This window comes from Muntiacus reevesi, chromosome 7 (genome assembly GCF_963930625.1).
Source record: "Muntiacus reevesi chromosome 7, mMunRee1.1, whole genome shotgun sequence".
In the NCBI taxonomy this organism is placed as follows: Eukaryota; Metazoa; Chordata; class Mammalia; order Artiodactyla; family Cervidae; genus Muntiacus; species Muntiacus reevesi.
In genome coordinates this window covers 64725147-64737647 of record NC_089255.1, presented here as the reverse complement: position 1 = coordinate 64737647, position 12501 = coordinate 64725147, and the positions used below count along the sequence as shown (strand labels likewise).

The window sequence follows — 12501 nt, the reverse complement described above, 5'->3', positions numbered from 1 at the left end:
CTAGCTGTTATATCTCCATCTAAAATTGTTATTAGTGTGTCTCTGATGAGCATCTTTCCCTGAGGCCTTCCCAGTCCTTGAACAACTTGCATCTAAAAATACAGAATGTGCGTATCCTCTTTGAACCTACCATGGATAATTTGGAAATCTCTATCTCTCGATGAGTATCTTTAGAAGAGGAGAGATTTACAGGGCAGTGTAGGAACATTTATTGATGCTGCACAAAAGGTCTTTATCACCTGTATGCAAATCCGTTATCAGCCTTAAAACACTGTCAGCAAGTCTCACTGTTATTTTTTTCACGTCCCTTCAACAGATGCAGAGAAAAGGGTTTGCAGGTTTCTCTGGATATCAAAGGGAAAGGGAGAGAGGAAAGGAAGCACCAGTACGATTCTACACTAAGAGAGATTTTAAAAAAAGATCCTATGGTTTGTTTTGCTAAATTATTGACGGTTCCCTGGCCAGAGCAGTGAGGTAGAAGGCTGGAGCAGATCAACGTCTATACAGACAGGGCAGACCAAGGAACGGATGTGCAAACAGTAGATGCTATCGCCGCCAGCTGTGACTCATTTAATTGTCTGCAAGTCACTGCATTCAGAAAAAAAATAAAATAAAAAGGAAAAAGGAGGGCGTTGACCTCTCCTGCTCTTCCCAGGTTTTGGCAAGCAGCCCTGGAAGGGGAATCCGAGCCCTTTCCGCCACGGTCAACCCCAGAGCTCGGCAAGGGAGGGGCCTCCCATCAGCCCGGGGAGGGGCGGGCTCCTTCCTCCTGGCTGACTACCTCGCTCCTCACCCTTCTGACTCCAAATCAAGGGAGGGGCTCTGTTGCCGGTGGTTTTGTCACTCACCTTTCATACCACTACCTTCTTCTTGGAATGTGTTACGAGCAGTGGTCTGATCTTCTAAGTGTTCACTCCCACCACTTCCTGAAGAGGCTACACTGCTTTGTGGAGACAGGGGGGCATGATCGGATGGGAGGCACTGGGGTCCTCTAGCTCGTAAGTCCTCATGAGACATCCATCCATGTCCTAGAGGCTGGTTTGGCACATTCATGGGTGGGGTAAGGGACACAGATCGTTTCAAAGGGCTGTGGTGTGCCTGGCCTGAGAGAACTGGAAAAAAAAAAATAAAATGAAATAGGTTATTCCCCCCCTTTAGCCTGGGCCACAGAAGAACCCACAGTACCTCTTAACCCTGAGAGATGGCGCTGTCTGATCGCTGCATCCCGGGTCATGGGGTGGCTCTTCCCTTTGGGGTGGTTAAAAAGGATGCAGTATATACCTGTGGGTGAGTTGGGCTCTCTAAGGAGGCTACACCTATAAGGCCCACACCTGTGACCTTCACCTCTGTAGGTCGCTATCTGTTTTCAGTTCTAACTGTAGAAATCAGGATTCGGAGCAGTAGACCCCCAAATCAGGTGAGGATTGACAGCCTGCCTGGCAAAGTAGCGATCTGCCAAGATGGAAAAGAACATGTCCTGGCCAGTTCTTTTTGGTGGGGCGGGGCGGGGAGACCACACAAAACTGGACATGACCCATGTCATTAGGGTGGACTTTCTGGAAGGGGAGGGCAGACCACTCATCGTTGGCAATCTTGGCTGGGCTGAACTAGCAGAAGTGGACTAGTTCTTCCAACCAGGAATCAGGGGAGCTGTCACCTCTGAAAGGGGTACAGGCGCAAAAAGGGGCCTGAGACGAACAGGGACCTCAGGGTATGGGGCACTGCAGCTGCGTGTGAAAGGGCCGATTCTCTCCCTTGGCTTTGCAGGTTAATGCCAGACTTTACAAGAGAACACTTCCAGGTAACAAGGCTTTCATTCAGAAGCCAGTGGGTGCTCTCTGTAAGCCGGGAACCGTTTCCCCAGCTTGTGCAGCCCTTCCGCACAGCAGGCAACATCTGTGTAGCCCCCATTTTTAATTTCTTTTCCAGAAAACCAGGAAAAAGCAACAAAACTCACATATAGCTAGCCAAATTAAATTGAGGTCATTCAAGGGAGGGATTTAACCAAAATCAACGCCGAGGGAGCCGACATTACCCTTGGTTGGTTTTTCTGGGCGTGTAAAGTGACAGCTTTACAAAATAAGTCTATTCATAACTTTCTCTCTGTGCTGGCCCCTGACAGGTCCAGTTTATTTTGACTGCTGCAGTGCTAACATGGAATCGAGCCACATGCATTTTTAAACATTTTTCAGGGAAGCCATTAAGTTCCATGTAGGGCTCTATCCCCTCCAATGAGGTATGATATTTACTCTCCCAAGTCCGGACTAGCACTGCTTTGCTGGCATTAATCCTTCTGGTGTTTTTTAGCCAGCAGACTTGACATCCCAGTGAGAGAAGTTCTGCTTTCTGTTAAACTGCATTTCTGGTGGGGCAGCATAAAGACGTGAACAGCAGGCTCTCCTGCCCCCACTTAAAAACATAAAGACCAGAGCCAAAAGGCTGAGTGTTTGCAAAAAGTGTGTTTGAGACAGTAGTGGTGTGGGGAGGCCGCTCATGGTCAGTTGGCATTAACCAGGCCCAAGAGCAATGGAGTTCACACCCCTGCTGTCCATATTTCTGTTTGGCTTCATGCGGCCAGAAGCGCAGCTTTGTGTGTGAAAGAAGGACAATCAGAAGGGCCAGAAACTTCTTTATGAACAAAAATGGGAGGAAAAAAAGGGAGCTGCCAATTTTACTATCTGTAACCTGAGAAATTTCTAATTTGGGTAGATTCTATCAAAGGCAAGGGATTATCAATAACTTCAAAATATGCAAAGGAATATTTTTTATTTTTTGGATTCTAACAGGCTGAAACAGCTTGCATTTCCGCTAAATAGACTAAGGAAGAAGCTCTTTTAAAAGGCTCCCTGCAAAATGCATTGCTACCTGGTTGGATCTGAATTAGCAAGAGAAAAAGAAAAAAAAAGAGCAGAAAAAGAAAAAATAAAAAAATAAAAAGGAAGCAGCAGCAAAAATGAAGAGAGAAGCCAACAGGAAGAAAAGCCAGACATTCAGAAAATTCATTTCATGCCTGTCTAAGTATTTATACAAAATTGGGTGGACTTGTTCAGGGCTGCCCCAAGTGATGGGACTTTCCAGTTTAGACATCTTTGCTTCCTGGTACCCCTGCAACCATTTCAGAATACCTGGTGGGTGCTCTGAATGGCGCTAGCCAGGTGGGCCCAGAGTGGAAAGGCGGAGGAGGGGGGCTCCTCTTCACAGCCAGGGTTAGAGTGAGCCCCAAACCATAAAAGCAGGCCTCTCCCAGAGAGACACACACCCAGAGCTGATGGAACCCTTAGCACCCTACCTGGTTACAGGCAATAACTGAATCCATCACCATGAGTGTGATAATACTGCTAAGAGAGTCCCCATCCTTGGATGCAGAGAACAATACCACACACAGGTAGCAGTTGAATTCCAGTATTAGATGAAGCCAATTTGCTTCTTTCCATCAAAAGTTTTCTTAAAATTCATGTTAGCTCCCCACTGACAAGCATCGTTGCAGAGGCTGTCAGTGTCCAAGGAATCCACTAGATGTTTACACCTAACTTGCTGGGACTTATAGAGATTCATTCATAAAAACCTAGACCCATTTCTTCACATGCCCCTGGCTTGACTAAGGTCACAGGGGATACGGCATGAATTTGGTCTCTGACTCTTGGGCTTCTCTCGTGGCTCAGCCTGGTAAAGAATCCGCCCGCAATGTGGGAGACCTAGGTTCGATCTCTGGGTTGGGAAGATCCCCTGGAGAAGGAAAAGGCTACCCACTCCAGTATTCTGGCCTGAAGAATTCCAGGGACTGTATAGTTCATGGGTTCGCAAAGAGTCGGACACAACTGAGCGACTTTCACTCTAATAAAAATCAGTTATACCTGAGGTACCAGGGCTTTTTCCCAGGGACTCTCTACCTAAGGCCTCACTGGGTCTGTATCAGAAAGACTCCTACAGTTGGCACCAAAGTCAGAAATGTCCCCTGAGGAGTGAACCTGCTGTAGCAACAAGCAAAATGTCTCCCACTAAGCTTCTGCTTTGCAGAAAGGGCCATGGATTTAGAGTCAGGGTAACACACTCTGACATGAAAGCCAAGTTGTGCATGGCAAATGTCTCATTTCTCCAAAGGGGACTGAGGCCTTTGGGAAGGAGGCTGGAGCAGGTGACAGGCGACCTGCCCACGGGGCTGCTTTGGGGTGAAGACAGATCTTTCGGTGGAGCTAATAGTGATCACAAAGCCAAATTTGGTGTTACTTCATGTGCTGGGGGACTTTGATTGCCATAAATTAGCAGAGGAAAGAATAAATGCTGTGGACAGAGAGAGTGTAAGACCACAGACTGCACAGCGGTGCATGAATGAGGTGGCCAAGAGCAGAGGGTGCATCGCTGTCCCGTCGTTCCATTTTCTTTTCAACCAAAAGTATTCATCTGAAGTGGTGTTACATAGAGGAAGAAAGGATATTCAGGTGAAAATAAATGAATAAAAGTCCTTTTCCTACAAGTAGAGAGGGGAGAGCAGGGAAGGCAGGCTTCTAAGAAGCTTTTCACACTGTGCTAGTCTCCCCAGAATAACTCTAGCTAGAGGCGGACCTTCTGAACGTTCTCAGCGGCTGACTGCTGAGCGTGGCAGACAACAGCACACGCTCCATTCAGACTTAAGCTGCCCCAGAGTAATATTCAAATGCTGCAGAATTAAGCACAATTTGAAAAACAAAACAAAACAAAACTCACTTTAGATTAGAAGCTGGCAAGTTCCAGCAGAATTGAGGTCTTGATTTTGTGACTTCACAATAATGAGGGTTGAGGGGACAGTATGTTTCAGGGGGAGAGGATTCATTCTAATAATTGCCCAGGAGGGCAACACTGTAACCCTTGCCCTTGAAAAAACTGAAGCTAAGACTTAATAATGAGTATAGAGTCAATATCCCTTATAGCTTTAGGAATCGCTACAAGAAATTTCAGGTATGTACACTTATATATGGGGCTTCCCTGGTGGCTCAGCTGGTAAAGAATCCACCTGCAATGCAGGAGACCCCAGTTCGATTTCTAGGTGGGGGAGATCCCCTGGAGGAGAGATAGGCTACCCAGTCCAGTATTCATGGGCTTCCCTGGTGGCGCAGATATCTGCCTGCAATGCGGGAGACCTGGGTTCAATCCCTAGGTTGGGAAGACTCGCTAGAGGAAGGCATGGCAACCCACTCCAGTATTCTTGCCTGGAGAATCCCATGGACAGAGGAGCCTGGCGGGCTACAGTCCATGGGGTCGCAAAGGTTCGGACATGACTGTGCAACTAAGCACAGCCCAGCACACTTACATGTGTACACACATGTGTATGAGTACATATGACAATGGGGTACTGTAGTATTTGGAACATTTATAAATTCAACTATTTGGAACTAAAAATAAATAACAAATACTGAGCAAGTCTAGCTGAAATATGGGAAAAGCAGCTAAAAATAATCTTGCTCCAGCAGTGCAGCAGCATGATGTAAGTACAGAGGGTCTTATAATCTGGTAATAAACTCTGCCATACCGTTCGGGGCCAGCTGCCGTCTGCGACCTCCTCTAACCTTATGGTGTCTTTTTCATCTCTAAGCATCTTTCATGAGACTCCTTTCAACACTTTTTGAGGGGAAAATACGATACCTGGCGCTGGGTTGTGTTCTTTTAAGTATTTTCTTGAAAGCCTGGAAATCAGATTTCTTCCCCCTTTCCTCTGACCAAAATTGACTTTGCCTTGATTTTTAGTTATTGAAATAAGAGGCAGGAAAAGACTTTGCAGGATAGTTAGACTCTTAAAAAACAGGTATAACTACCTCTTTTGCCTTCTAATATGACAAGTAATGGGGCTGTGCAAAGAGGAAGGTTGGGGGTATGGTTCCAGCTATCTCCTCAGTTCACTGTCAGGTTAAGATCTGCACCTCACTGTCAAGGAGACAAGTGATCCCCATAAACAAACAATCCAGATGACTGGAGCTTAATTTTTAACACTGAAACTTTATCCTAATAAACGGCAATGGAGATCGTTCAAAGATACATTGCATTCTTCTCTGTTCTCCTTAAATTTATACACTGAATGGAAGTAATGCTTTAAAATTATTATGAGCATAGGTTAATAACATTTCAGAGCTGGAAGGCCCCCAAAGGCAATATAATTCAATAATCCCTACGTTGTGAGCTGTGGGCCCCTGGGCGGTGGAAGGACCTGGGAATTCCTATATGCACCAAGCCTGGTTAGTAGATGAAACGCTGTGCGACAAATGGTTTTGATACGTATGCAGAAGGTATTAACAATCAAATACAAATTATTTTATATTTGCTGAATTCGCAGCTCTTTTTGTCATTTTTTTCATCATCTGTTTGAAGTTTAGTTATTTTATGGGGATCCCAGTTTTCTGGGATCTGAACTCAATGATAGAGATGACTGCTGCTCTCTGCTGTGTTTGCTGAGTCCCACAGGCACCTAATTGGCCTCGGGAACTTGTGTGCTTTAAGTCCTCTGATTCCGTTCACAGTTAACACTACTCCTCAAATTCAGTCTACCACCATTTCTCACTGTTCCCACTGTGTGCTTCCAACTATTTCCAGGCTCAGCGTTTTATCCTGGAGTCTAGAATCAAGACGGCTGCTGAAACTGACTTCCTTTTGAATAGAGCCATTAAGTACACCCATATTTCTAATGTCATTCTTTTCCATCAAACTCAGAAACCTGTTTCCTCAATCCAAGGTTGGACTCTGCAGCCTCATGAGGCCCTTATGAGGTCAGCCACATGGACATGATTTGCAATTTCACTCTTCTTTCTTCCTAAGCCAGTCTTTCCATTTCTTTAAGATTATTTTTTAATATGGACCATTTTTAAAGTCTTTATTGAATTTGTTACAATATTGTTTTTGTTTTATGTTTTGGTTTTGTGGCTGCAAGGCATGTGGGATCTTAGGTCCCTGACCAGGGATTGAACCCACACCCCTTGCATTGGAAGGCAAAGTCTTAACCACTGGACCACCAGGGAAGTCTCAGTCTTCATTTCTAATTCAAGCTGGCGTCTTACAGGAAAATTTAATGCTTTGTTAACATTTCAAATTCTAGATGCTCATGTGATAGAACTCAATCCAACTGCAATTAAACTTTACAAAAAGCAGCTCATATTTAGGGATTTCAAAAAGCAGAATGAGAAAATCAAATATTTGCATATTATTTTAAAATATTTAACTTAGAATTTCTTTCCTGAATTAAAAGATCCAAGCCATTTCCTTACTCTGGGGATACATATTGTGTGTGTCAACAGGCTACGAAAATACATGCGGAAAATTCTACTTACACATGGCTAATGGTGTATTTTAACTACATTGTCTAGATCTACTCCCAAAAGAAATTCAGAAGTATCAGAACTTTTGCTGAATACACCAATTTGAGAGTTTTGCTTCAGGAGATGGTCTGATATTTGTCAAGTTTAGAAGAGAAAAAGTTTAAGCCATTGCCAATTATAAAATAGCTATCACTATTGTTTCAAAGTTATTGGCAGGAAAAGTTCCTGTTTATTCCCTTGGTTTAGGTTTGCTTAACAGGCATCTTTTGGGCACCATCCCAAGAGTTTTTCCTGAGAACACTGATTTCAGAGTATCTAAGGAACTGTTACTAAAGGCTTTGCATTTTCAAAGAGTGCAGTTCTGTTAACACCACTTGTACGCATAATTCTAGGCATTTGATTTTTTTTTTTTTTTTTTAAAGGCAAACATTTTAGCAAAGCTCAGTGGCGAAACATTAGCCCCTGGGTTCCTCTTCTTTAGTTGGTTTTGTGGTGCCACAACCAGTAATCTGAGGCCCTGTGGTGGGAATCTTTGGGGAAAAAAAGATTAATAGTACTGCAAGAATACATTTAAAAACAAAAACAAAAACAAACCTAGAGTATTTAACCAGTGACATCATGCAAAAAAGACAACACCAGTCACGTTTATGGCCAAGAACAGGTTTGTGTTGGGGGCAGGGGGAGGGGGTATTAATTACTAAGGTTAAAATTAACATGCTCTGTCTCATTGCTTCAGGGAATAGATTAAAAGCAAATCTGAAAGGTTATATGCCTCAACTCTGCATGCTTGCACTCTGCTTCTTGTCTAAAACTTTGGAAAACCAGTGCTCACAACATCTGGACACCAGAAGATGATTCCCCCAAACCACTCCAGACTCCACCTCATTCTGGGAGAAGAAGAAAGAGCATGCTACAAAGCAAAGATGTGGTGGGTGGACCGGGTGTTTCCCACTAGCCAAGGAGGAAGCCACACACTCTCTGAAGAGAAAGTAAATACTAACCTATGCAATAAAACCAAACAAATGGAGACTCCAGAAGAAGACAAAGCTGCAAAGAACATACCAACGAGGTTGACAAATACACACTGCTGAATCTCTTTTTGCCTATTCAGTCTCATTTTCAGATCGTATGGAAGTGAATACATTCTGATGCCGGGAGAGGTTTTTCCATGAGTCTTTGTCAGTGGTGTCAGCCCTTATTACTCCACAGATAACTCAGTCTTGGAGCAGAGCAAAGATGTATGCTTCTGCCTTCATGTTATTACTTAAACATTTGGGCTTTTAAGAAGTAAATTAGAATGTTTCTGGCAGACTTTTATTGCTGCTTTAATCTTGGGTACATTTCATTTGTCCTCTTTTGTCAGTTTCTATAATGGCAAAACTGGGTGTCATCCAGGGGAAAATCTATTTTAGATAACTGCTGTTTGTCTTTACACTGTCATTATTTATGATAAAAGTCAGACAAGCCAATATATACATTTTATAGAAATCAGTAGAATCTTACAAGTTGAACTTCAGATCAAGCTGTCCTGAGAGGAAACTGCCCCAATCCTCTCATTCCACCCTATCAGAACCAATGACATCAACTATGGAAGTAACTTTATACCACCAAAGCAGATGTTTCAGCCAATTGGAGGGACTGTGGGATCAATCCAGCCATTTTTAAAAGTTCCTATATATGGGGGCTCACTTCTACTTTCCTGAATTATGCTCTTTTTCATATCTATAGTTATATCTATATGTACTTAACCCTTATGTTTCTTGGCCCTCAAGTTTGTCTGTGGAATTTCTACCCTCGTGGAGAGTGAAGAGTTTAAGACAGAGCTGCAGAATTTGAATCATTTTCATTATGACAATGAGTCAAGCAAGCGGCCAGGGGTGGATTGAAGCAGATACATCTTTTTCATTTTCCAAAGTGTCCATAAAAAATGCTCCAGTCACTGTGTTTAAGGAACAGGGTGAAGAAACTCAGAAAGATAGATTTTTGACAAAACTTCCTTCCTACCCCATTCTTAAAAGATAACTCAAGTTATAATCACTGTTACCTCAACTCACATGTCTATCCAGGAAGTGCTTCTTAGGTTTACTGAAAGCACCATCAATCCTGTGTTTAACACTCCCTGGCTGCTGACAGGGCGTGGCTACCAGCAAAGCCATTCAAGTTTCGAACTGCAAATAGTCAAGAGTTTCATGACAGAGCAATTACACCCCCCAGAGCATCAATCCCAAGGACACCACTAGAGTCACTGAACAAATCACCGGGGTATCATTTTACATCTTGACACCACAGCTATTGTCCAGAGAAGGAGGTGAGTTGCTTAAAGGGGGCTTACAAAAGATACCTTGTCTACTAGTTCCTGTCTTGAACTACAGGCAAAGCCTTCACTGCAACTGGAGCTCAAAAAGTCTCCCAGATAAGAGGGCAAGATGGCTCTTAAATGCAACAGCACTGACCAGGCAAGGACCAGCAGCATTAGAAAATGCCGAAATCCTCCTCACATCAGGGTCTCAACTCAGCACCAGCCAAACGCAGGATGGGTGTCAGAACTTCAGAGCATGAAACTCTGAACTTGGCCTTGATTAAAGCAACAATCTTTTTTCTTTTCTTTCTAGTGTTAGGAGAAGGGTTATAAATAATTAGAAATGTATTATGCAGTCCTGACTAATTCTTAACTTAGTTTCTTGATAGAAGAATGAGAACTGGAGATTCTCAGCATTTTGGCCAGCAGGGCAATTTTCTGATGAAGGAATTGGTCCTTGTTTTCATTAAAGCATTCAAACCAAATGTCAAGTGTAACAATACACATAAATGACCATTAAAAAAAAAAACACAACCCACAATTTGAGCTTACACTGCTAATTAGATTATTTGGGGAGGGGGTTAATTAAGAGAAATTAGATGGTTTAGGCTCTCCTGGTTTCTTAATTATATTTGATTGAATCACCATGTGATTCAAGACAAGCTATTGAGGCTTCACACGTCCCAATTCCCACTTTCTCTTCACCTTCAGCCTCTTCTCCAATTCTAAACTGTCACAACTGGACCCTGTGGGTATTGGAACACAGTGAGATTGGTACTGCGTTTGTAAAATTGATTTACTGTGGTCTGTAATTACACATAACGATTTGAATTTTTGACTTGGCACTGCATTTTTCATTTAAACCGGACAGTTCTTCTCTACCCTAGAGAAACAGCGTTTACGTAATTGCTCTCAACTCATCTACTTGGGTATTATAAATCAGTCCTGCAATAAAAGACTTCCAAAGACACTGCAAGCACGAGGTTCCTGGCATAATTCAGGTCCAGGACTGTTCTAGTTTAAGGACAGGAATTGAACAGCATTCATCTCTTATTGGATATGAGATAGAGAGGGCTGCCTGGAGCCTTAAGATCCGGGCAGCGAAGAGAGCAAGCAGCAGGGCGATCAGGGGGAGCTGGGCTGACCTCGGATGGCCAGCTCAGATCCACAGGTCCCTTTGCTTGTCTACTTCTGGTCCCCGTTCCACATATAAACTATCCAGCTGTGTGTTCCCCTAGTGTGTCTTATATACCATCGATCCTCCCTATTGACAGACTCTGTATTTGTGACTTCACCTATTTGCTAAAAATTTCTTATAACCCAAAGTCAACACTCGCGACATTGTCATTGTCATCATTCACGGACATGCGCAGAGTGGCAAAAAATAAGTCCCTGGCGCACGCGTTCCGGCTGGGGTCGAACAGGCGTTGCCCAGCCTTCCCGGGTCAGCGCTCATACTGTAACCAGGGTCCTTCCCCACGTTGTTCAGTGCCATGTGTTTCTGACTTTGGTGTTTTTCGTTGGTGATGTGCTGTTCAAAATGGCCCCAGGTGTGGGGCAGAGGCCGTGCTGCGCCTAAGGGAGAAAACACATGGATTGCTTCCACAGGCATGAGCTTCCCACAGGCATGAGTTAAAGAGTGCTGTGGTCTTTGAATGCAGATGTTAATGAATCAACAACTTATATTAAATAAGACGTCTTTAAATACAGGGCTTCCCCGGTGGCGCTAGTGGTAAAGAACCCTCCTGCCAAAGACATAAGAGACGTGGGTTTGATCCCTGGGTCAGGAAGATCCCCTAAAGGAGCGCATGGCAACCTATTCCAGTACTCTAACCTGGAGAATTCCAAGGACAGAGGAGCCTGGTGGGCTACAGTCCATGGGGTTGCAAAGAGTTGGATACGACTGAACGACTAAACACTGGCGCAGCACAAAACAGTTATGTATTGACAGGTTGATGAAAATGTCATGAGGTTTGCAGGAACCTAACCTAGTATTCCCCATAGTAGCAGGGGTTCAGTGTTTGCTAGTTCAGCTTTCATAGGGACTTCAAAGAACATCAATGTTGCAAATAATGAGAACTGACTCTCTAGTTATATAGACATAGATTAAAAATTCTTCATTCCATCCTGGGGCATTTTTGTCATATCTGCCACATTTTTGTCTTAGGCTAGCAGTTCTCAATCTTGGCTGCACATTCAACCCCTTCGCAGCCTTAAAAATGAAATCCCAATGCTAGACCCTATCGCAGACCAAGTAATTGAAAATCCCTATGGTGGAGTCAGAGCATTCATACTTTCTGGTGCATGAGTGGTTTCAATAGCTAGCCAGGTTGAGGAACACCATCCTGGGCTGTCTTCTTACCTCAGTGCTCCTCTCAAACCCTGTCCACGTCCCAGACATTGCAAACCTCCCTAGGCTGACTGTTGCTTCTGCCTGGTTTTAATAAGATGTCCCCAAAGAATGGGCATCTTGTTGAGTCTTTAAAAGAGTTGTTGCTTTAAAAGAAAACATAAGACATCATCGCTTTGGACTCACATGCAGAATTCTGCTCAGGTTTTTCAGTCCAGGATTTTATCACTCTTGTCTTGCCCTCCAGGTGAAATAGATATTTTGGAACCAGAATTCCAGCCTGACTGATACTTGGGCAGAAATTTCTAGAGTCCCTGGACAATGTTTTGATTCCTGGGCAATCATGCCTGTCCCTTGCTGTGGCCATTTCATCCTTTCTCAGCAGGAAGAGAGAAACAGGGGTCGGACTCAGGCCCTCTCTAGACATGAATCAGCTGCAGAAACCTCTGAGTATGTTTTCTCTTGGTCTGGAAATTCTGTAGGTGAGAACGTAACTGATTCACAAACAACAACAACAAAAATGTGTTCTAGCTCCATGGACCAGCAGCATCAGCATTATTTGGGAGCTTATT

General features: G+C 43.7%; 1 protein-coding gene across 3 annotated transcripts in view; it reads right to left on the bottom strand.

The window, feature by feature from the left end:
- SAMD4A (sterile alpha motif domain containing 4A) overlaps nt 1-12501 on the bottom strand; it is a 224201-nt gene that overhangs the window by 53284 nt on the left and 158416 nt on the right. For 2 of the 3 annotated variants that reach the window (XM_065941860.1, XM_065941862.1), the window contains one exon: nt 849-1112. The exons of the other annotated variant lie outside the window; for it this stretch is intronic. In XM_065941860.1, the coding sequence (XP_065797932.1) occupies nt 849-1112 (264 nt within the window). The remainder of the gene's footprint in view (nt 1-848; nt 1113-12501) is intronic. 3 annotated transcript variants of the gene reach the window in all.